Consider the following 26,495-nt stretch of genomic DNA (forward strand, 5'->3'; position numbering starts at 1 on the left):
ACAGCTCAGAGCCTGGAGCCTGCTTCAGATTCTCTGTCTCCCTCTCTCTCTGCCCCTCCCCTGATCACACTCTGTCTCTCTCTCCCTCAAAATAAATAAGCATAAAGAAAATAAAAAAGAAAAGAAAAATCATTGCAGATTCTCCTTCCTGTAATTGTGAAAATAGCTGATTTCTCTCTCAGGCCATAGCTGAACATACTGTTCTCCTGAAAAGGGCCACAAAACTGGGTGCTTTCCCATAATAATGGTTTGCAAATAGCTCCATCTCCATATTTCCAGCCTCACAAGGAAAGCGAGAGAAGCAGTAGGTATCGGGAGTTGAATTACCTGCTTTCTGAAGGTTTCTGTGATGGTATGTCACGCTTGCAGAAATGTACCTGTTTTCAAAATGTCTGGGATGTTGGTGAGGATGCGAAAGGTTGGTGCACAGTAGGGACCCTGACACCACCCCTCAGTCAGATTCTGAGGGAGATGGACAGGGATGAGAAACAAAACAAATCCTCACGATCAGAAGCAATGACATTTAATAAAGTGATTAGGCAGTGACATTAAATAAGTTCTTGGGCCATCTTGGAGTGATTAATGTGGGTGGATGGAGGCCAAGATCTATTATGGGAGGGATGTGGGGGGCTGTTCTTTGATTAAGAAGTGTGGGTTTGGGGGGGCTGAAATTTCAGGGAAGTGTTGTCATTAACTGGTTGTCTTTGGCCCTGAAACGGCCTTGACTATTAAATAAATAGCTCTCTCTTTTCACAGTGGTAGAGCAAAGGAGTAGCAAGTAAAGGACAGAGGAAAGGTGCTGATGCCAAGTGGCCTCTGTGGGAATCAGACACTTCGTTGTCTGCAGACCCTTTATCCACTGACACTCCCTTGCCTTGACTCAAATGTTAAAGAAGCTTCTGGATTCGTTAACTTTCCATTTTACCACCAGTTGATGGAGCAGTCCTGGGAATCACTGTAGCTTCATGTTTAAGTCCCTTATCTGTAACCCCAGGCTAGTCAGAGTGGAGCAAAGATGCCTGAGTTTGCACCCTCCATCTGGTTTAAGAGCTTCATGAAAAAAATCAAGGGTGGTAAAGGAAGATGGATGCAGGTTTCATTAAGCACTGACTCCAGTACTTTGTTGAAAGTGGTGACCCTTAGAAGCAGAACTTATGTCTATGGAATTAATAGGAGCCTAAAAATCTTCCAGACTGATGATTCCCAGAATTTTGGATGTCATAGGCCAGTAAATTTCTTTGATAGGAAGAACAATTTTTTACATTGTCAAATAAAGCAATAACTAAATTACCATCTGCCACTAGCAAAATTACATAAAATAGAAAAAGTAGGAAGAACATAATCCAGGTGACTAAGGTATATGAAATGGAATACAATTTGCTTTATGAAGAATTTAACACTTTAACATCATTTTTCTCATCTTGGAGCTTAGTTTTTAACCAACCAAATACTCAGCCACAAAACTTGGAGGTTGGCTTCAGTGCAGGCTCTGGTATGCCCCCCAGACACTGACTTCATAGGGAGAGCAGGAGCTAGCGCTCAACTAGCACTCCCTAGGTGTTAGTAAGATGGGAGTGATAATACTCAGTTTATTTTATATGTGTTCTTGCATGTGCAATTCATTTCATCTTCACAACATCCCTAGAGGTGAGTACTATCGTCACCCCCATTTTACAGAGAAGAAACTGAGGTACAGAGATGTTCAGTGGCTTGCCCAGCACCTTACAGCAGAGGCTGGTGGAGCTGGAATTCAAACCCAGGCAGTCTGGACAAGGCCTAGGACACCCTTGTGTGTTACCTGGCCGAAATGGAAACAGCCTATGTGGGTGCAACCAGCCAATCCATTTGAATCTTACGTTGGAATTAGGAGGAGCATGTGTGGGTAAGTGAGAGTGTGTGTGTACGTGTAGAGGGTGTAGGATATGGGCATGTGTACATGCCCTTCTTTACGTGATTAAAATAAAACTGGGGCACTTGGTGGTCAGTTGGTTGAGTGCTGGCTTCGGTTCAGGTCATGATCTTGCGGTCTGTGAGTTCGAGCCCTGTGTGGGGCTCTGCGCTGACAGAGTGGAAGCTGGGGCCTCCTTTGGATTCTGTGTCTCCCTCTCTCTCTGCTCCTCCCCCAGTCTCTCTCTCCCCCCCCCCCTCTCAAAAATAAAATAAAACATTAAAAAAACATCTTCATGGCAATGAACATTGCCAACATCTTCATGGCAATGTAAACATCATTTCATTTGATTCTTTAAGAACCCTTATGAGCATGACAGAGTATATTGTATAATGTCCATTTTGAGATGGAAAAACCCATAGGAAAACAGGACCTTATTATAAATAACAATTACAATAGCTCATATTTATTAGCACTTGTGCACATATCAATTTATTTAATCCTAGCAATGACCTTAGTAGTTTCATAATATTCTTACCCTATTTAACGTATTATTCCTGTCTTATAGATTAAACTGGGACTCAGGTGAAATGGGTTGTCCGTCATCACAGAGTTAGTCATTGGTACTAGGATCCTGGTTGGAGATGAATAAGAGGTCTGAATCTTTTAGGGATGTCTGGAAGAAAAAGAACACAAAATTAACAACACAAAATTAGGTACAAAAGTGAAGACACTTAGAATGAGAAAAGAAACCATAACACTTTTCACACATTAAAAATAAATTAATGACACATTTTTAAAAGCTTATATATGCCAAACACTACAAAGTGCAGAAAAGTAACATTTTTATTAATTAACTACCTGATGCATCTCTACTTTCCTTGCCTTATTTATGGGGTGGGGGGGTGGTTACTTACTCTTTGCTGTGTGTATGTATGTGTGTGTGGGGGGGGGGGAGGTGGGAGTTAATTGTACCAGAGAAGGTTTATTCAAAGAACAACAACACATGCATGGATTTGTTATGGGAATTTGACTTCACACACTTGTGGGAGCTGAGTAACCGTTCTGTAAGGTGTGTTCTTCACATCTCCCACTGGGGAGTACAAGCCACTGGGGAGGCAGCTGGGAAGAGAGGATGGATGGAAAGAGACATACAGAACAGATGCAGGCAACATCAGAAGCTGAAAACCCATGAGGATGGACAGAAAATTGGGTCCTTTCTTGTTGACTCTGACATAGCAATATGGGGGTCTGGTAGAAGCGAGGCCCTTCATTTTGGAGTGAATCATGCATACCAGCCCCAGGCGTTGTAGAAGCTGGTGGAAGATCCAGGGCAAGAGGGAACGATTGCTGTCCACCTTCAGGTGATCAGGTTGACTCAGCAAATCAGCAAACAGCACCTAGGCACCATGGACAGCTGCTGCTTCCCTTCCACCTCCCAAATCTTCCACATGACTCTCCCTGTGGCCCAGCACTATCAGAGATGCGTAAGAGTAAACATTCTGGGAAGTATATTTCAGCCTATCCAAGTTGACAGATAACAAAGTGGCGTCATGTTTTCCACTGATGTTGGTTAGACGTTCAATAAATGTCAGATGTGTCCAGCTGCTTGATAGTGTTCAGTCCTTTTTATTGACGCTGATTATCTGTTTACATGTTACACTGATTTTCGAGAGAAGCATGTTGAGGTCTCTAACTGTATTTGTTACTTTGTTTCTATTTCCCATTGCTGTATATTTCACAATATGTCCAATAAAATGTATGAAATAGCCATTTCATCAGTGTTTGTTATTTTAGTGGTTAATCCATCTTTGATTGCCTCTTCATATAAAATTGGGGTAGAAAGACCCCTCAGTCTTAACTAATTATAGTATGTATGTATATATATACATACATATATGTATATATATATGAAAATGTGTAAATTTATATTTATAAAATATATATGCATGTTATATATATTTATAAAATATGTGAATACATATATAATATATATATATATATACTTTTTTGGATATAATGTGAATACATTCTTCGGGCCCCTCCCAGGCCTTGGAACACACCCATGCAAATGAAGGCCCCTGGCTTAAGTTTTCTCCTCTGATTCTAGCTCAGGTTTGCTTCCAAAGCCCAACCTCTTCAGCACCGTACTGCCTCTTTAGTACAAGAACCAGAACCAAAACTCAAGGATGACACATATACAAGTGTTCTTTGCTCCATATAAAGAAAAACAATATATCCCAGACTTCCACCATGATCAACCAGTGCATCAACAGATCTTGATAAGTTCACTCATTTTTGTCCAAGAATGTATCCTGTCTTTTGTTTGAGAAAAATGTGAAACCTCCCAATCCCAGTATCAAAGGAGAAGCAGATAACCATTTGAAGAAAAGCTAAGACTGTGATTCTTGCTTTAAGTAGGAAATTGGCCAGAGAGCCCCATATTACCTTCCAAAGGAATCATTCTACTTCCCTTTACCATCCCCAGCAGCAAGAGTTTGGCCGGAGTGGGATTTGCCCATCCTTTTTCATTCACTTGTAAATTCTGCACAGGTCAGTTTCCTTCAACAAGTTATGTGTCATATACCTGATTTAATGGTGAATGAAACAAGTGTGGTTGATGACAAATGCAAGCATACCCCCTATACCTTTCCACTGGATTAAGACATAGAGACAGTACCCAGTGAGTATAGCTGCTGGATAAAGACTGTACAAGTCTCCTTCCATCAGAGCTGGTGGTAAGGATAGAACATAATGATAACAACAGCAATAGTATCTGCATTTTAGAACAGTTGCCACATACCTTGTTCTCTGCCAAGTACTTTATACACAGTGAGTACTTCACTGAATCCCCCCAATAGCCCTGGAGGTAGGCACTTAACCACTATGCTGTCATGGAGGCAATACCCTTCTAGTAAGGAGCAACACTGGGGTCAGTGAAATCCACCTAGAAAATGGGTAAGTTAATGGATGGAGATGAACCCTGAAGTGGCTGCAAACAATTGAAACACAACCCAGAATCTGTTCACAAATATTTCCATTCCTCCATAGCCTTTATCTTCACCTTTGTGGCAGGGAAGGGGACAAGATTTTTAATAATCAATGTCATTTAATGCTAAGGACAATCAAACAAAACGTCCCATAAAATTTTTACCATCATTGCTTGCAAGTTTTAATCAAGAAGAACATCCCTATATTCCTTCCCCAGTGAATCCTGGCCTCCATCCACCCACATTAATCACTTCAAAATGGCCTGAGAACTTATTTAATGCCACTGCTTAATCACTTTATTAAATGTCACTGCTCCTGAATGTGAGAATTTGTTTGTATCTCATCTCTGACATCTTCCATAGAACTCTAAGAACCCCAACTCTTTCTCAAAAGAACATGAGTTTCCCTACGTGCACCCCACTTGTCCTACCTTGCCAGAAAGCCAAATGGTAAAATCTGCCATATAGCAGAAAAACTGTTCTTTCTGACCTATATCTCCTTTGGTCTTATTTCCTGAAATCCTATCATAGAAAGTTATTGCTATAGACTAAGCATGACCCTCTCCAAATCCCTCTTTTATAGGGGTAGTAATATTTTATCCCATAAATTTTCATTTTCAATGATTATTCTCTGTTCTGAGGAGAGAAAAGGGTATTAAAGTTCTGGAAACTTCAAATGAGAGGTTACTGAGAGAGAAAGAACTAAGATAATAGAGAAAAAAGAACTTCTGTTCCCAAAACAAATGTCACTGAAATAGTTTTTGCTCCATTGACTGAAACAAGGTGTGGTCACGTGACTGGCCTGAGAAATGTCTTGCCCCACCTCCTGTGGAGGAAGGCAGAAGTGTGAATAGATGCTCAGTTGCATAATTGGTACAGGAAGATTCTGCTCTGGTGGGAGATGATGGTTTTCATTCTAGTTGATATAGTCTTGGAAAAAAAAAAAAGAAAGAAAACTAAACTCTATTACCAAGTGTTCCTTATATATCATGAAGATAAATTCACTGAAACAAATACTTTTATTCCAGGGATAGAAAATTGATTTCTATGCGCATGCCAGTGCCAATTAATTGGTAATGGCTTGCTGCAGCACTGCATCGAGAAGGATGCTGAGACCTTATCACCCGCAGCTGGGAAAAGATCTGTGTTGCGTTAACAAGGAAGGTCTATTGTGGAGAGAAGAAAGGAGTGTCATGACTTCTTGTACCTGCCAACTCTGCATTGGCATATCACTTAATCCACCCAATGCTGCCATGAGGACGGGAGAAATACAGGTAATAAACACTTACCAGAGTCCCACCATTTATTTCATTCAATCCGTGAAATTCTTTCCTCACAGAAGTTTGAAACTGATGTTGCCTGCACATACCTATTTATTTTATTATTTATTTTTAAATTTATTTATAGTTTATTGCAGCATTAACAATAGCCAAGATATGAAAGCAACCCAAGTGTTCCAAAAATAGATGAATGGATAAAGATGTGGTGTGTATGTGTGTGTCGGGGGGGGGGGTGTAATGGGGAATATTACTTAGCTATAAAAAAGAATGAGATCTTGCTATTCTCAACAACGTGGATGGGTAGAGGGTATTATGCTAAGTGAAATAAATCAGTGAGAAAGACAAATATCATATAATGTCACTCATGTGGAATTTAAGAAATAAAACAAATGAACAAAGAAAAACACAAACAAAAACCAGACTCTTCAATACAGAGAACAAACAGATGATTACCAGAAGTGAGGTGGGGGGGGGGGGTGAGGGGAGGAGAATGACTGAAATAGGTGAAGGGAATTAAGAGTACACTTATCATGAGGAGCACTGAGTGATGTATAGAATTGTTGAATCACTGTATCATATACCTGAAACTAATATAATGCTGTATGTCAATTTTGCTTCAATTAAAAACATTAAAACCATTCCAAAATTCCTTTAATTCCTTAAACAGAAAAAAGAAAAACAACAGATTTCTGAGAGGGTCACCACAAGATAAAGATTTCAGAATGTTATATTTTCTGTTGACATCCATTGTATTAATAAGGAAGCTTTCTTTATAGGGAAACATTACTGAGAATTATGCTTAAGGATTTAGAAATATGGAAGAAATCACATTTAGATACTCTAAGTATGGGACTCATAATAAAGCAGAAACCTTTTACTATAGAATATAAACAAGGACTTGTTTTTAAAACCAAGGACTTTAATTTTTTCACTCATTCGGTCCACAACCCTAATAAAGCATTATGGTTTATTTCATCCCCACTTTACAGGGAACACGCTGCACAGAGCAGTCATGGGATGACTAGTCCCACTGTTCATGGGACTAGTACCCAGCCTGTCTTATGCAACAGTTTGGGCTCTTAACCCCTCTGTTCTATTGCCTCCTTCCGTATCCTTTGGAAAAGAAGCAGCATCTCATCCTCCATGGGATAATAAAGAAAATTCCCAAATATTACAGAGTAAGAGAAACCCACTCACTGGGCCCAGGAAGAAGGAAAGTAGCCATCAACTACATAACGTGGAGAAGCTCTAGAGGGTGGATATGAGAATTGAGGAGGGCGCTGGCTGTCTCTAATACATAGGAATCTAGGATGTGATGGACACTAGACAGGGATTTATCACTGTAGATAGGTAGATAGATAGATAGATAGATAGATGATATATATGGGGTGCATGGATGACTCAGTCCATGACAAGCATCCAACTCTTGATTTCGGTTCTGGTCATGATCTCATGGTTCATGAGTTCGAGCCCCATATTGGGCTCTGCACTGAGAGCCCAGAGTCTGCTTGGGATTCTCTCTCCGTCTCTCTCTCTCGACCCCACCCCTACTCTCTCTCTCTCTCTCAAAATATATAAACATTTTTTAAAAAGATAGATGATAGATAGATAGATAGATAGATAGATAGATGATGGATGGATAGGTAGATGATAGGTGATAAACAAATGATAGGTATATAGATAGATAATAGGTAGAAAGAAATAAGCAAGAGCTGCCTACAAAGCTAATATTACAGAATGGCATTTGGTTTTCTGGGCCATGGTTGAAGATACTGTAATGTTGGTCTCTTGGCAGAGAAAAGAGCACACATCCAGTATATGCAGGCTACCTGGTGCTTATTGATTTATCAAGCAGACTTTACACTAAAAATAGAGGCAGAGAAAGAAAAATGCCCAGAAATGAATCAGAGCAGCATCTATAACAAGAGAAGAAAAAATAATAGTGGAAGGGATACCTGGTATTTCATAACAGAAATAATGGGAAGAAACCTGAAAATAATACTGGAAAAAAAATGTGTAGCCTTAGTACATCCCACCCACAGCCTCTGGGTGATAAACAAAGGTAGGCGTCATGTCTCTACAAGAGCTTTCTCATCAACATTACAAACATGCTATTAATTCTCCCACCTTAAGAAAACTCTCTTTTAATCCCCCATCTCTGATCCCATTTCTCTACTCCTCTTTATAGCAAAACCCCTTGAAAGAGTCACCAATTTTCCTCTGAACCCACTCAGTCAGACTCCTACTTTTATCAGCTCAGCAAAACATCAATGATCTCCATGTTGCAAAACCTAATAGCCTGTTCTCTGCTTAAACTAACAGCAGAACAAACATCCAGCCATATGCACAGCCATAGCCATTTGGTTGTTAAAATATTAAAATAGTTCCACACTGTTGATAAATAGCCACATTTTTGATCCCTTTGAGAGCCCCTGCCAATCCTTGCTACTCCTCCCTGGAACTCATTTCTTACTTTCTCAGAATCCAGAGTAGGGTTAATCCTAGGCACTACAGGGGGATCCAGGTCCCTGCTCCAGCAGTAAGGCCAGACACTATTAGCATTGGTCAATAATGTGGGGCCAGTTACGCCCTTCAAGTGTCCTTATTTCTTTGCATTGCTATCCCTCCTCTTCACTGTCCCCAAGGGGAGTAGTCCATGCACTGACCATACTCCAAACACAGCTCTGAGGATCTCTGAGTGGCAATGTTTGAGAAGCTTCTTGGTATCCACCAGGCTCTTGGAATGCCAGGCAGCCCATCTCATGAGCCAACTATAGAACCTGGCTCTGGTAGACCCAGACATTTGTAGAACATGTCCCTGCTGGCACTGGTACTCAAGTGATAAAATCTCTAGGCTCCATCTGGTTTCCAAAGCTCTGGCATAGTGCTTCTGGTGCTTATCCTGGTGTTATCTTCACATGCCTACATAGGACAGTAGCCTCCATAGGACTTTGCCTCAGAAAGGGTGTGGGAGAGCCAGGAAGAAAAGGAGAGCAAGAAGGACTGGATAGGCCCTTGGAGACAGAGGTCAAAGATATCTGGAGTGAGTCACTGTTGAATTTCTCTTCTATTTGACTGGACAGGCTCATTAAAAACCCACCAAGCACTCACCCATCCCAAGAATTAGCAGCAATAATTTTATTAATAAAAATGAGAGCAATCACTTAAAATATTTGCTCTGTATCTGATACATATAAACTCATTTAAGTACTTAATCATCATTATTATCCTCATTTTTCTAGATAAGATAACAGGCACAGAGAGGCTATTTAAAACGTAAATGGCAGAACTAAGATTCAAACTCAGTCACTCTGGCACATAGCCAATGCTCTTAACTGCTACAGTATTCTGCCACTTGTTTGGCCCAAAGGATCGTATGCCACCCAATTATGTATGACATTTCAAAATGATTTTCTTGATTTAGTTGATAATAAAGATTTTTAATTCACAGAATCTCAGTAATATAAAGCCTAAAACATTTGGGAGGGTAGAACATTTTTAATGTAATTGCTTTCCAATAGAAGCTGAGAGAATTTGGCACCATGATCTATATTATTGATGTTAATTTGACATTCTAAGTCACCAATGGCTAAGCAATTTACTGGTGAGGTTTTTGTGTGTTTGATGCAATCCTCTTTATCAAAGCACAGCTCATACAGGGGTGTCATTTAGCTAGTGACATCCTCAAATAAAAGATCACACTAACAATTTCTAAAATTTAACAAATGCTTTGGAATTTATTACAACTTATTACTATGCCACGTGATGAGATTATATTTAGCTTAGTTTTTTTAAGATAAAGGGGGATTTCTTTGAGGTTATTATACATACAGATACTTCCACTTTAATTTATTTCACCATGGTGATAGTTAAATATTTTTAATGTCACCTTGTCTTTCACTAGCATTTGATACTCCCTCCTCCTTAAAACACATTTTCAATGGACTTTAATGCAAACACTCTTGTATTCCTCCTGGTTCACCACAGAAACTTCTCATTTTTCTTTGCTGACTATTCTTCATCCACCTCTCCAAATCTCAGTGTGTCCTAGACTCAGTCCCAGGATCTCTGGTCTTCCTTGTCTATATTCTCTCTTGGTCATCTCATGCAGTATCATGGCTTTTAATACCACCTGTAAAGTGCACACTGGCAAAGGTGGGCCTCCAGTCTTACCTCTTTCCTAGACACCAGACTATTATATCCCAGTGGTTACTGGACAGCTCCACTTGGGCATCTAAGAGGCATCTTAAATCTATTATGTCTAAAACTCAACTCTTGATCTTCTCCAAATACCCACCATCTTTCACATCTTGGGAAATAGCAGCTATATCCATCTAATTATTCCAGTTCCAAACCTCGGAGTCATTTTTGATTCCTCTTCTTCAAATCCCACATCCAATCTGTTAGCAATTCTTTTAGGATCTGTATTCAAGATAGGTCCAGAACCTGACCACTTCTCACCAGCTCCTCCTCTGTTGCCCTCAGCCAGGCCGTCATCATTTTCACCTTGGTTGTTTGCACTATCTGCTTAATGGTCTCATGGTTTTACACTTATTCTCCTACTCTCTGTTATTGATTTTTAATGGATCATTCCTTTAAAATGTAAGGCAGATAATGTGGCTCTGCAATTCAGAATCCTTCAGTGATTTCTGTCTTATTCAGAGTACAAGCGTAAGCCATCATAGTAACCCACGGGCCCCTTTATGAGTTGATAGTACATTTCTTCTCTGACTGGCCTTCTTTCTTTACTTGGCTTCCAGCCCTTCCACTCCATGTACGTGACGGACACACTCCTGTCTAAGGGTCTTCACATCAGCTGTTCTATCTGCCCAGAAACCTCTTCCCATGGATACCTTCATAGACTTTCCCTTGCTTCCTTCCTATCTTTTTTTTTCCAAGTGTCTGTTGTAGCTTCTAATTGCTGCTGTAACAAATTAGCACAAACTTAGTGGCTTAAAACAAGACATACTGCCTTACATTTCTGGAGGTCAGAAACTGTAAAATCAGGGTATTAGCAGGGCTGCATTTCTTGGGAGGCCATTTATTCACCTTTTCCAGATTCTAGAGGCACCTCTACATTTCTTGTCTCTTGGCCCCTTCAAAGCTACCTGCATACCATTTTCAAATCTCTCTTTCTCTGACCTCTGCTTCCATTGTCGCATTGGCTTTTCTGACTTTGACCCTCCTACTACCCCCTTATAAAGACCCTTGTGGTTATAATGGGCTCACCCACATAAACCAGGATAATCTCCTCATCTCAAGATCTTTAACTTAATCACATCTGCAGAGATCACATCTTCATAGGCTCTGGGGATATAGATATGGACATCCTTAGGCACCATTATTCAGCCTACCACAATGCTTTTTAGCAGACCTCCTTCACTAAAATATCAAAGCTTACAAATGTCAGTTCTCCACCAGAAAGCCCTTGATTTCTTTTCTGCTTAATTTTTGTTCATAGTGCTTATCACCACCTGACACACTATATGTCTAAAATTTGTTTGTCTAGCTGATAGCACGGGAATAGGTGGGTTTTATCTCCTCTGTTCACTGCTATAGCATCAGTGCCTAGAAGAGTACCTATAATGTCATAGGCACTCAATACATGTCTGTTGAGAAAGTGCAAAAGACATTTCATAAATAACATATGGTGGAATGAGAGTTGCAAACTGGAATCTGCTAGTAAAATTTAGATGTAGAAGATATTACTAGTTTTTATTTTTTTGTTTTTTTTTTTTAATGGAGACCAGTCTTTAAAATTCCCTGAGCAGTTTAGTCATACTAATTGACCTGGGTCATTTCTTGCTTATGCCTCTGAAAGTCATAAGCAAAACTGGAACTGTTTCCCAAGATTGATATGAGGTAACTGTCATTTAAGAAAGGTCTGATATAACTAATGACTGGGAAGGACAAACAGTGTTTTCTCACTACATTAGTGGCTTCATCACAATGTACCCCTGAGCCTCATTCCATGTTTTGGTGTTAGTGCTCCTGTGTCTTTGGTGTGTACACAACAAACTTTTACTAAATGCTACTTTGGTGACTCATTAGGTTTACTTCTGTGATTTATGGACTTTTGACAGGAGTGTTAGCCAATATCTAGTTCTGTCCTCATTGGCATGTGGAAGCATGTACTTTCAGCTTCTTTGCAGCTGGTTGGAGCCACATGACTAATTCTGGCCATTGGAATGTGACCACAAATGATATATGTCACTCACATCTAGTCTGAAGCAATAAAAACACATGTACTCGTCCCCAGTCCCTTTTCCCTTGCTGAGGCAACGAGGGATCTAGTTGTTTCAGATGGTGTAGCTACAGATGGCACAACCTCTAATAATCTCAGCTTCTGACTATGAAAAACAGAGCCTTCCTTTGACCCCATCAACTGGAGGAGAACATACAATATGATCAAGAAATCAACTCTTGTTACATTAAGACACTGAAATCTTTTTTACCAGAACATAACCTGGTCTGTTCTGATTAATACAGAACTTCCAACCAGAATTTGAGTGTCCTTGTGAAAAACAACCCCAAATACGTGGCATTGATGTCATAGTTTGATGGTCATTGGCAAGGAAAATGATACCAGAGGCTAGAAAGACTGTGATGCAAGTTTCAGAGTGACCAAATATTTAGTAAAGCTGTCACTCATGTAACTCGAGAAATAGATCATAGTTTGAATGAAACTGCAGCTCTAGGGGAAACCGTGGTAGAATGTTTGTTTGGTATCATGTGTGGCTAGGTATTAAAAAAAAAAAAAAAAAAAAAAAAAAAAAGACATAGACCCAGGAGAGAATTGCCCAATTTGAAAGCAGAAATAAAAGGAAATTGAGAGATTTAGGAATTGGGGCCTTGCAAGGTTAAAAAAAAAAAAAAAAAACTGCTTCTAGGCTCCAAATAGTAAAATATGAATCAAAAAGCAATTTTAAGGTAGATGCCAATAAAATCTTTCAACAGATTGTATTACCTAAGGGCAAGGATCAGATTAAGGGTATATTGCTCAGTAAATCTTTTCCAACTGTATAAAATTACTTATGTCAAATAATAAGGGTAAAACTTTCCCACAGAACTAAGATGGAGAAAGAGAATTGTACGAGTGATAACGCATACAAACATATCAGATAGAAGAAATTTGTCCCAAATGGAACCGTGTGACCTTTTTCTTCTCTTCCCTTTCCTTCTTAAAGACTTTAGCCAGGTTGGGGCAATCACAGTGGCCCAGAGGAGGGCAATGGAGTTTGGGTTGAATAAGGAGAGCATCTGCACAGGACAACTGCCTGGGTCCGAGCGTGAGCGGGGTGAGGAGGGTGTCCACTTGAAGGGTCACTCACTGGCCAAATCTGGGACAGTTAGATCATAAAAATAAACAATGATGGTAATGGATTATAATCCACTGAATAAAATGGGAAACAAAGATATTCTGAATTCTAATTAATAAATTAAGACCCTGAGAGTATGATAATAAATGGGATATAGACATGGTTCCAAAGTACAGTCCCACAACAGTTATTAGTTACAAATAGAAAAAGAATAACTTCAGGGTGGAGAAGCATGGTAGACATCATCTCATCCAAGTGATCACAGTAAAGAAATGAAACTCTGTGTCACCCAGTGGCAGGTGATGAGAATGCGGGATCATCTCTGTGATATTCCTGACAAAATGTACAGCTTGAGCCTGATAATAGGGAAACATGAAACAAATGCAAATCAAGGACACTGTACAAAGTAATTGGTCTGTAATCTTCAAAGGTATCACAATAACAGGAGTCAAGGAAAGACTGAGGAAATGGGCCACAGTGAGGGACCCTAAGACGTTACAATGAAAAGCAATTCGTGATTCTGAACTGGTTTCTTCTGCTAGAAAGGACATTTTTTAAAATATCAGGCAAAATTTTCATGTGTCTGAGGACTAAATGATAGAACCTATCAATGTTGATTTCCTGATTTTGATGATTATATTTTGACTTTATAGGAGACTATCCTTGTTAGTAGGAGATATACATACTAGAGAACAATGTTACATCAGGTCAGGGATTTACTCTCAAATGGCTCAAGGAAAAGAAAATTCTTTGCACCATTCTTAAAGCTTTTCTGCAAGTATGAGATTATTTAAAAATAAAAATAATAAGCAAAAAAAGAATTGTGAATATGGGTGTGGTTTCTGGCACATGAAGAGGACTGGAATCAAATGGAAAGAAGCTAATATTCTGTTTTTGAAAGATCATGAGAAACTCTTGGTTCCCAACCCTTTCTCGCTAGAACATAGGCTATGATATCTATATGGTCTTCCTAGAGGATCTAGTTCCCAAAGTCAATGTCAGTTGTGGCTCAAGAAGAAAATGGTAAAAGAAAGATCCCCCCAAAGACTGGGAACAGGGAAACAAAGGACAAAGAAGCTTTCAGGGTAGAGTGGCCTCACAATACTTGCCAGTGAGATTGAAGAATTCCCCATTTTTTAATTTTTAAATTTATTTTTTGAGAGAGAGAGCACAAGCGGGGAGGGGTAGAGAGAGAGAGAGAGAGAGAGAGAGAGAGAGAATCCCCAGCAGACTCAATGCTCAGCATGGAGTCTGACACAGGGCTCGATCTCATGACCATGAGATCATGACCTGAGTTGAAATCAAGAGTTGGACAGTCAAATGACTGAGCCACCCAGGTGCCCTGAGAATGAAAACTTCCCATGGACCAGTAATTGTTTTCCCTTCCTGGATGTTGTATATTTGGCCCATGCAGGACAGTTAAATTGCCATTTGCACTCATAGTCTCCAGATCAGGAGGAGCCACACCTGGATGTGAAGTAGAGCCACCCCCCAATGCCCGCACCCCACCCCCACCCCACCCCCACCCCGCCCCTGGGCTTTGAACTCAGTACCATGACTGAATGGGACTTTCAGGTTTCTCCCTTGGGAAAGGTTGTTGAATGAGAGTGAACTGAACATTTGGTACCTGGACGAGTGACTGTGGTACCTATTATTGGTATTCACCCAAATCTGGTTCTCTTTTCCTCTGTGCATGTGGAATTATTAACCCAAATGACTTGTGACTAGATTCGACCAATGAAAGGTGAGAGGAACTGATATGCATCACTTTTTATAGAGGCAGTGAAGAATCCAAATGCTACTCCCCGGTCTGGCCTGGCTGTACTGACTGAAGACGTCACATGCTCCAGATGTTGCTGCTATGAGATAACAGATTATCAGCCTGGGTCCTGAGTGTCATCGTGGAGTCAGACACTTAATGGAACCATGAAATAAAGTGAGTAAGCAAAAAACTGGGGGTGATTAAACCAGTAAGCTTGGAGGTTGTTCATTACTTTAGTATAATCTGGCCTGTATGGATACTTCGCTCAAAGCATAAACCTGAGTAGAGGGAGGTAAAAGACATGAGCATCTGATTGAAGATAAAAAAAAAGGGGTAAGACTGGTCTATTTGGGGGATGCTGCTACAAATTAACCAAAGAGACCAGGGTGTGGATTTCTTGATAGACTTAACTATACTCGCATAGCAGCAAGGAGAGAAGTTTGCTATCTTTAGGCCGAGAGCCAGAAAAAGGGAAAGAACACCCTTTTGATCCTGGCCCTTTAAAGAGCTGGAATCTCGGCACCTGAAGTCGATCTCTCATTAGTTCTTGGTCTTAGGAATTCTGTCTCCTCACTTACCTGATCTTGGTAACAATCCTCAAGGAGGAGATGCCTCAAGACGGCAGAACAGCAGGAGGACCCTATGCTTGTCTCGTCCCTCAAACACAGCTAGATAAATATCAAGTCATTCTGCACACCCCAGAGATTGATCTGAATGCCCAAAGAACAAACTGCAGAACTAGAGGGAGAAAAGAAGCCACGTTGTGGAAAGGTAGGAGCTGCAGAGATGTGATTCCAGGGAGAAAAGAATCTTGGGTAATGATCTCTGGATTTGGCATTCTAGATTTCTTACAATAGCTCACTCCTCCTAAGGTCTTCAAGGTTTGTTTTGTTTTCAGATGGATAGTCTTGACAGAAAGGCTGGCTCAGCTGATGGAAATTAAGATACTACAATGACACCCATCACCATAATGAGTTACTCTGCTACCGGAAATACTTCCTAATAAGTATCGGTACCCCTCTACTGAAGATAAAACATGGTTGCCAAAATCACATGAGATAGTCTGTAGTAGAAGTTCCCTAAATATAGATTTTGGTCAAACGCTCAATGGTCAAGTGTTAAAATCAATATTCAATTAGAGCCGAATCAAAGCTGAAAATAGCCATTCTAAAAGGATGTTATGGGATATAAATTATCTTATTTATGTATATACAAAATTTATCTTTATAGAAAATTTATTATTTATATTAATATAACATACCAAAAATATTGCTGTTATTATAAATGTACCATTAAATGTTTACAATTGAAATTTTGACATTTTAAGCTTATCATGTGACTGCAAGGATAACACCTGCTTAGTACAGACAGCTGTTCGACAGCTCCTTTTTGGCACAATTGTGAAATTAGATAATTCACTAAAATTGGTAAAAGAACAAGAAATTTAGGGGCACCTAATTTTTCTCTCGTGTTTTCCTCTTGGCTTCTCACTCTAGTTTTTTTTTTTTTAATCATGCAGTTTCTTTTTTTTTCTTATTTTTTTAAATGTTCATTTATTTTTGAGAGAGAGAGACACGAGCAGGGGAGGGGCATAGAGAAAAGGAGACACAGAATCTGAAACAGGCTCCAGGCTCTGAGCTGTCAGCACAGAGCCCAATGTGGGGCTTGAACCCACTAACCCCAAGATTATGACCTGAGCCGAAGTCAGACGCTCCGACCTACTGAGCCACCCAGGTGCCTGTCGTGGCAAGTTCTTATACATCATTTTAGAGTTTTCCCTTCTCATGAAATTTGGAAGTCACCAAGTTGACCTTCTTACTTCATTCTTAGAAGATGTAAAGAATTCCCCAAAGAAATTTTTCTTAAAAGAATCACAGCCTAAATGGAATTAGAAAACTAAAATTTATGTACAGTTCCTAAAGCTTATTTTGTTTAATATAGATCTAATCGTTTTATAAACATTAGAACTATCGTATAATCACATTTTTATTATTCTGCTTTGTATTATTTAAATTCTTATAAATATTTATTTGCTGAGAAAGAATAACTTCCTGAAGTTATCCCACTAAGATAGCTCCCCTCAATTTTTGTATTAACTGCTAACCTATATCCTTATTTATCTATTTAAAGACTCAATTATTTTTGTACAAAAAATGAGTATCTTTCATTATTGTTCACTTTTATAATTGCAAGAATAAATTCACCTTCATACTTGCAATGGACTAAGAATTTTCATATATAAAACACATATAAAGATTTTCACTCTAAGTTACATCTAGAATGCTCCCTTATATTTAAAAAATCAATGATAATCTGAATAGCAGCGTAATGTTTGCTTTATGTATGTTGCTAAACTGTTTAGACATAGTAGCAAACCACAGGATGATGTTATTGACCATAGGCAAGTTCAAAGGTGCCCAAAGTTATGTTTAAACACCTGTCTAGACTTTTCTGATATCCAGAGTCTGAACGTGATGAAGTCAGGCTGAATAGCATATTTTTTGGCTGAATTTCTAAGGTGAAGCCAAACTGTGGTGCGTCTCCAATGTGTACTCACGGTGCTTTGAAGGCAAGGTCTTGGCTATCTAGAATTTACCAGAAGGGGAATGCCAAAGACCACATTCAAGCTAGGCACAGTTTACTAAGGGAAGCAATCCTGCTATAGAGGCAGATCAGCTCATGTGCATAGGACTGAGCTGGGTTAGCAATGAACTCCAAGGAAAGGTAGCAACAAGCAAAGCAAAGCCTGTAGATGCAAAAGAGGGATGCAAGAACACAGTTTTTCCTAGCTTTGCTAACGAAGAGCCATGCAACTATATGGAAAGCTCATCTGCAATTCTAGCCAAAGAGCCGAATAAAAAGGACAGGGAAATAGGTGATGGGGCGAGGCTCTGGATAATCTTCCCACTTCTGCTATTTATTCACTTTTCCACGTTAATCAAGATATGTAATCTGGGGCACCTGGGTGGCTCAGTCGGCTAAGTGTCAGACTCTTGATTTTTGCTCAGGTCATGATCTCAGGGTTCATGAGATCAAGTCCCACATTTGGCTATGAGCTGACAGGGCAGAGCCTGCTTAGGACTCTCTCTCCCTCTCTCTCTGTCCCTCCCCTGTTCATGCACTACCCGCCCCCCCCCCCCAATAAATAAATAAATAAATAAACATTAAAAAAAGACATGTAATCCACCTGAGCCTGAGTTGGTCCCATCTACAAAATGTAGGTGATAGGTATCCATATTATCAAATTGATAAAGTATAGGGAAGTTGAAAGTTTTGTAAATTCTAAAACTCTACATAAAATAAATAGGTTTTAAACCTCCAAGTAAGCTCTTTATTAAAAAAAAATTTTATCTATTCTGATTACTCCTTTACCTCTCCAGTTTGCTTGATACTATTTTGATCATGCTTATATGTTAACATTTTTAAAAAACAATATTAGTAGATACTGCCATAATTTCCATTTCACAGATAAGAAACAGAGGCACAGAGCTACAGTTACACAGCTAGGAAGCATCATGACATGTAATTTACCAGCAAATCTAAATTTTGAGAACATTCAAGGCTGAACCTAAGCCTTGGTACATGATTACTTAGCTAAATAAATGTCTAGTGCAGTAACATCAAGCCTTGCCTGATAACCCCTTGCACTCAGTGTTGACTCTTTTTATTCCATTAGGACACATTTACAAGATTAAAAAGATAAGGTTTGTTTAAATACTGGAAAAGGAAGATGACTGCCTGAAATATTTTTTAAAGTGTTTGAATATTCATTGTGAGAACTGATAAGCCTCCTGAGGCCAGGCAGATGACCTATCTGCATGCCTCAAAGAATGCCCAAACCCAGTCTGGAAAGCCCCAAAGAAACTAGCCACACTGAGGTCGGTCAGCACCACGGTAAGCTGGCTGACCTGGGACAACAAAGGTGGCCTGGTGGAACAGTCAAATCCACATAAGTATCAGAGGTAGCACTCAGTCACCATAGAGCTCTGCTTTGGACCAATTGGAAGGGGGCTGCATTCAAGAATTCACTCCATAATGGGTATGGGAGTGGGCCTTCCCAAACAAGGCAAGAGGATCCTGCAGCTTGAGGGTTTGGCGGGGCCTGGGGCGGGCAGGCCTGAGATTCTGTTCTTTTTTAAGACAGCGTCAGGTGATTCTTCTGCACACCAGTGTTGACCTGGCAACTATTGATAGAGAGGGAATGGGCACATTAGTTGGAGTGAAAGGTTCACGTCTCAGACTATTCCCGAAGTGACCACAACACCTGAGGCAAATAGAACCTAGGGTCACAGCTGGGAAAATATCCAAGCCTGAGATTCATACAACTGGCCTAAAGAGGGGAAATTCCAAGCCTCGGCTCAGACATAAGTTCCAAGGAAGGAAAGAACAAGAATAATAACATCAAGGAAGCCAGAGAGACAGAGACAGAGCCAGAGGAATATGGTGGCAGCTGTAGATGCTTCTCATTCCTGTCCACAATGGCAGCTTCCTTAGCAGTGAAACTCTGGTGGCTCAGTCTGCCTGATTATGAGGTTTGACACAGAAAGTCATTTGGCTAATTTAAAACATGTCCTCCAATCCAGTCTTCATTAGTAATAAAAATAGTATGCAGGAATGTACTCTCTACTTTTCTCTTCTCCATCCTGGAGTGATAAAAGGCAGCAAGCCGGTTACGTATGACTGTCCTACAAAACCAAACTTTCCCATGATCTAAACTGAGGGGCACTGATAAGTAAGGGAAGTAGGGATTGTTGCTGCATAAGCCAGTCCAACTCTAGTCCAAATTCTATACAAGTAAAAGAGCAAACTTTTGATCTCCATTTTCTGATGATTTTGGTTTAGAATTCAAGAGGGGAGCCGAGGAGTGTCCTTTATTTTAATAAACCCCAGACTTGTACCTAGGAGTCACTGCTCAACAGATGTACGTGATCATGAGTTAGTGATTCAATCCTTTCAAGTCTCTGTTTTCTCATCCATGAAATGGAATAATAGTTGAAACTACCTCAAGGATTGTTTGGCAGGGTGACTGCATTACCCAAGAAAAATGTTTAGCTGAGGCATTGGCACATTTTAAGTTCCCGAGAAATGTTGTAATTTAATATTCTAATTTTATTTTTATACTTCATTATAATTTTGATTTTTGCTGCAGAAATATATTGCTGTTTAAAAAAACAAAACCAAAACAAACAAACAAACACATTCTTTCAGCACTGACATTAGCTAATGCCCCAAATACCTCTCCACCCAGTCCACGTGGAGAGGGATGTGAGACATTAACCGATATTGGTGAGGATGGGTTTGGGCATTAACTGATGTCAGCGGAGATGGGATTGGGATATTACTGATATCAGCAGAGATGAGTTTGGGGCATTAGCTGGTATCAGTGCTAAAAGAACTGGTTGAAAAGGAAAATACGGCACTAAAATTCTGGGGCAAAGATCAAAATTGGACTATTGGCAAGAACACGGAAAATAAAAGAAATCCAATTGTATAAAGGAAGAAACAAGTTTTACAATGTGTGTGCATGTTCTAGGAGGCAGTGCAAGAGTCAGGTAAATCAATACCTTGCAAATTGCTAGCACTCAGAGGTTGGCAGGTTATCACTTCCAGAGAGAGGAGGGAATAAGCAGGTTTTAGAAGCACAATTTCCAGGAACACCACGGATAGGCACAGGTGGTGCCCACACAGGGCTGCTTAACTAAAGATCAAATGTACAGAGAGCAGTATTTGTAACAAAGGCCGATAAGACAAGGGGCTGTGGTTACTTTTCTGTTGTAGGCAATCCCTCAGATAGCTCCTACAAGTTTATGTTGGAGTTTTGTGTGATACTATAGGAAAACAATTGGTACACAAATGGCAACAATGATGATGATTATGACTGACAGCACCACCTCATGTGTATTAATCCCTAGGTGCCAATGTGCTTTCCTTATGTGGATACAATTTTAACTCCTCCAATTTTTTAACAGGAAACTATGGTCAGAGGAGCTAAGAGGGTTTGCCTACATTCACGTAGCTAGAAACTTACAGATTTGGGCTACAGGCCTGGCTTATCAGAGAAGAAGAAAAATTCTCACATAAAATATAAGAAATTCTTCTGTAAAAATACAGTGGTAAAAGCAAACCACTTATAAGAAGTAGATTTTGAAAGATCCCAACAGTAGAGGTAAAAAAGGGAAACACTTATATTCTTAGAAATATAGAGTTGAGCTCTTTTGTAGACTGAAAAAGTAAAACTAAATCATGCTTTTAGAAATGCCCCCCCCCCAAAGTTCCCAATCACCACAGAGGGAAAAGACATGCAAAGATTACTAATAACTCCCTGTTATAGTTCAGAGAAGTGACCATTGAGTCACACAGGGACACGTGCTTACTTTTTCCAGGAATATGTATCTAGGAGAAGGGGGTGGGGAGCCTACCAAGCTTACCAAGCCTACAACTGTGCAAATAACATATTCAGGAGATGATACAATTGTGAAACTAAGTAAAATATAGGTCATGCTAACCTTCACTGCCTCCTATTGCTAGCCATAGCTTTAAAGATGATTAGTATATACAAAAGTAAATTATTAGCCATATACTTGGTGGTGGCAAAAGTCATAGTTCCCTGAACCATAACCAGTGCCATTACGGTGAGCACGTTGAAAGAGAAAAAGGGATGTGCTCATACGTTGTGGAGGAAACAAGATGAATTATCTCTTCCCTAAAAACTGCACATTACACTGGTGAACAGTATTTGGAAGACATACCTAGAGATACACAGGAGACTTTTAAAGTCATAAGAATTTACTATGCCAAATTTGTATCAGATTAAAAGAGCCATATAAAAGGATGGGTTTTCAAACAAAATACAGATGATCCCAATTGACCAAGGTAAAGAAAACTTGGAAAGTCTAATATTCATTGGAGAATTATTATAGGTAGCCCAAACTCTACCATGAACACAGGCCCAGAGGGTTTCCATTTTTAAGATAATTTCTGTCAAGACCTAAAATACTAACTCTAGTGCTATTTAAAGTATTGCATGGCATACACACAAAAAAAATACAAATTAACGATTGACTACAAACTCCTGTCTTTACTTCCTGACCTAAACTCTTAGATATGGCATCAAAGATGTTGTTTAAAAGAATAAATTTATTAAAGTAGGTAAAACAAAAATACATACCAGAGATGGTGAATCCACAGAAGTCCGAAAATACACACCGGTTAACAGAGGAAACTATTGTTCAAAACATGTGACAGGACCATCAGAGAAGGTGGCAGTGCTTCTGGAAGTGCTTCAGGTGGGAGATGTAGAGGCAGGGCATCGGGAAGGAAAACACCTGCTGAGTGGTTAAAGAAATGCATCGTGGACGTCCAGGGGAGCTGACCCCATTGGACAACGTCATTCCGACATTCCGTGTCTGCTTGTACCAAGCAGCGGCCAACAGGGTGTTCCCTTCTGGGTTAAGACTGAATATGGGTGCCTGCGCAAAAGAGGAAGGGTAATATACTGGGGGACTTGCAACATCCAGAAGCAGGAAAACGATGCCCCTCAAAACAGCTATTATCACCTGCTTAAAGTATATCTTATTTTTAAAGTATCCTCAGTCACTTGAGGCAAGAGTGTCCCCCCTTCCCCCTGTAAGAAAAAAAAATCCACTGATAGAGTAGGGAAACTCTTGCAGAGGATGAGTAGGCATCAACAAGTGCCTAACATTGTGGAAATTAATTACCAAAAAAAAAAAAAAAAAAGCTACTGCACTCAACAGAGAGGACACTGAAGAAAACAGTTAAAAGAACAAACAGAAGCATTCTTTAAGTGAAGGTAATATCCTCAGAAGGAAGACAAAATATTACATCAATTAAATAAGAACAGGCTAAAAAAATGAGAAAGTCAGAAATTATAGAATTAGTGTAAAGAGCTAGTTGATGGCTGGCTTATACAACAAAGATTTATTTTTCACAATTCTGGAGGCTAGAAGTCCCAGATTGAAATGTTGGCATGGTTGGTTTCTTCAGAGGCAGCTTTACTTGGCTTGTAGATAACTGTCTTCTCCCTGACTCTTCAAATGGCTTTTCCTCTATACCTGCCTGGGTCCTGGTCTTCTGGCCTTATAAGGATGCCATTTTTTATTGCTGGAAATAAAGTCATTAGCATCTTGAAATCTTTCAGATCAGAGGACCCATTCCAGAGACGCCAGAACCAATTCAGGAAACTTATCCTTAAGATTCTGTTTTTCTAGAACCACTCTTGGTACCAAAGTCTGTGTTAGTCAGGGTTTTCCAGAGAAACAGAACCACCAGAATGCATATATATCCTGAAGGAGAGAAAGAGAGAGAGAGAGAAAGAGAGGTTTATTTTAAAAAACTGGCTCATGAGATTATAGAGGCTTGGAACATCCAAAATCTGCAGGGTAGACTGTGAGGCTGGAGACCTAGGAAAGAAATGCAATTAGGATTCCAAGACAGTCAGCTGGGAGAATTCCCGCTTCTTCAGGGAATGTCATTCATTTTCTATATATATATATATATATATATATATATATATATATATATATATATTTATATATATATATATAAACATGTGACAGGACCATCAGAGATGGTATATATGTGTGTGTGTGTATATATATATATATATATATATATATTTTTTTTTTTTTTTTTTTTTTTTTTTACTTCAGAGAGAGAGAATCTCAACGAGGCTCCACACTCAGCTCAGAGCCTGATGTGGGATTGGATCTTACAACCCTGGGACCATGACCTAAGCCAAAATCAGGAGTCTGATACTCAATAACTGAGCCTTCCAGGAGCCCCAGCCTTTTTCTATTAAGACTTTGAACTAATTGAATGAGACCCAAACACATTATGGAGGGCAATCTGCATTAATCAAAGTCTGCTGATTTAAATGTTAGTCTCACATTAAAAAAAAACAAACACTTCACAGAAACATCTAGAATAATACTTGACCAAATATCTGTGCACTGTGGTTTAACCAAATTGACACAAAATTAACCGTCACAGGAACTAATCATTTACACAGTGTATTTGATATATTAAGAAGAGTTTTATTATTCTAACATAGAATAGGGAAAAGAATTTCCGTACATTCACAGAAAATTAAGCAAACAACAAAAGATAAGTATCAACACCAACAAAAACTGTGTAAGGAATGAAAAGTGATCATAGGATACCATGTGATTCATCTATGAGAAATACTGATATGATCCTAGTGTGGTAGGCAAAGTGATGTCTGTCAGACCCCCGGGATGGCCACATCTTAATTCCTGGAGCCTGTGAATGCACTGACTTACATAGACCTGGAGATGTGATTAAGTTAGGGATCTTAAGCTGGGACATTATCCAGGTGAGCCCAATGTAATCACAAGCTTCCTTATAAGAGAGAGGCGCGAGGGAGGCTTTGTGTGAGCGAAGGAGATGTGACGGTAAGGCAAAGGATCAGAGAGTCAGAGACGTGGTAGATGTTAGGAGGTTGGGCAGAAGGTGGAGAAAGGGAGCCCGCCGAGGAATGTAGCTAGTCTCTGGAAACTGGCAAACACAGGGTAACAGATTCTCCCTCAGAGCTTCCAGAAGGAATCAGCACTGTCAGCACCTTGACTCCACCCCGGTGAGACGCCGTTTTTACTTCTGACCTGCAAAATGTAAGGTAATAGTTGTGTGTCAATTTAAGCTACTAGTTGGTGGTGTTCTGTTCTGACAGTAATAAGAGACAAATACACCTAGTGATATAAAATCCTGAGTGATTAGCATTGTGATCTTTTGGGGCACTGGGTAGCTTAGCGGTTAAGCGTCTGACTCCGGCTCAGGTCATGACCTCACGGTTTGTGGGTTCAAGCCCTCTGTTGGACTCTGTGCTGATAGCTCAGAGCCTGGAGCCTGTTTCAGAATCAATCTCTCTCTCTCTCTCTCTCTCTCTCCCCCCCCTCCCCCTCCCCCTCCCCCTCCCCCTCCCCCTCCCCCTCCCCCTCCCCCTCCCCCTCCCCCTCCCCCTCCCCCTCCCCCTCCCCCTCCCCCTCTCCCTCTCCCTCTCTCTCCCTCCCTCCCTCCCCCCCTTCTCCGTATGTGTGCTTGTGCACTCACTCTCTTGCTCTTTCCCTCAAAAATATTTTTACAGATAATAATTGAAATTTGTGATCCCTTGCAAGAAAGAGAAGGGAAAAGATGTATGTGTACACAGGGGTGGTAAGTAGGTAAAAAGGAAATGCTAATATTCCCAAATAAGCCAGTGAATAACGTCTAAAATGAAAATAACAAAAACAACTAAATGAACTAGAAAACAACTTGAGTGAGGAGTAAGGATGTAGACAATTGCTCTTATTATAAACTTTGTCATTATGCCATTAATCTATGTACATATATTGATTAAAAAACTAAATCAAAGGTTACTAACTTCATACTCGGGCAGAATTATCAGAGGATATACCCCAGTAGGGGTAGGGAATGAATTCATAATAAAAACTGGTCCAAAGAGCTAAAGAGGGCTAAATGTGAAAGAGTGCATAATCTGCATTTCAGATGATCTCAATAGACAAAATGACAGCAAAGGAAGGAGAAAATAAAAATAAATTCTGCTAAGCTTCTTCGTGTGTGTGTGTGTGTGTGTGTGTGTGTATGTTTTTGTTTTGGTAAGCTCTAGATGTAGTTTGAGTAACTCTAGATATTAATGGCTAAATAAAAATTAAAGGTGTATACTAATATTTTTAGGGTTCCTACCAAAGAGGAAAAGGAGTATGTATCTTTCAAATTATTGGAGGAGGTTCTGTTACCAAAGCCCAAGTTCGGCCACCATCTGCTCAAAAGGCCAAGCAAGGCCAATACTCAAGAGTTTTGATTGGAAAGGAATTTGAGGTTTATTCTGGAGGCTGGCCACTTCGGGAAAAGGCAGACTCTTGTCAGAAAGGCAACTCCAAAATTTCTGCCTGGTCCAGGGGTTTTGGAAGCAGTTAATCAGGCAGTGCAGCAGTCTGCAACATTTCTTGATTTTATCTGGCACCATTCAGTCAGCAATAGATGTTTTTTCTCAGTGTCAGGGTTGTGCAAAGGGGTCCAGTTCCTGTTTCGTGACCTGCAGGAGGCCTCTGTCCTTGATGGGAAGGAGGGCAAACTCTGTAGATCCACAAAGTGGGAGGTAAGTAAACTTATTTTGTGACCTGAGAAAGAAAAACCTTTTTGCCAAAAAATTGCTAGGCTAATCGGAAAGCCATGGTGGCTTCAAATAGACTTGCTGGTCTCTGTGGGTAGGGAGGTTCT

General features: G+C 39.9%; 1 protein-coding gene across 1 annotated transcript in view; it reads right to left on the reverse strand.

Moving 5' to 3' along the window:
• Positions 1–2,501: 2,501 nt before the first annotated feature.
• Positions 2,502–26,495, reverse strand: part of NXPE2 (neurexophilin and PC-esterase domain family member 2) — a 137,898-nt gene continuing 113,904 nt past the window's right edge. Inside the window, 3 exon segments of the mRNA XM_053900636.1 lie at positions 2,502–2,564; positions 2,932–3,010; positions 10,514–10,682. Coding sequence (XP_053756611.1) covers positions 2,502–2,564; positions 2,932–3,010; positions 10,514–10,682 — 311 coding nt within the window.

This window comes from Panthera pardus, unplaced genomic scaffold (assembly GCF_024362965.1).
Source record: "Panthera pardus isolate Hobbes unplaced genomic scaffold, ASM2436296v1 HiC_scaffold_12, whole genome shotgun sequence".
In the NCBI taxonomy this organism is placed as follows: Eukaryota; Metazoa; Chordata; class Mammalia; order Carnivora; family Felidae; genus Panthera; species Panthera pardus.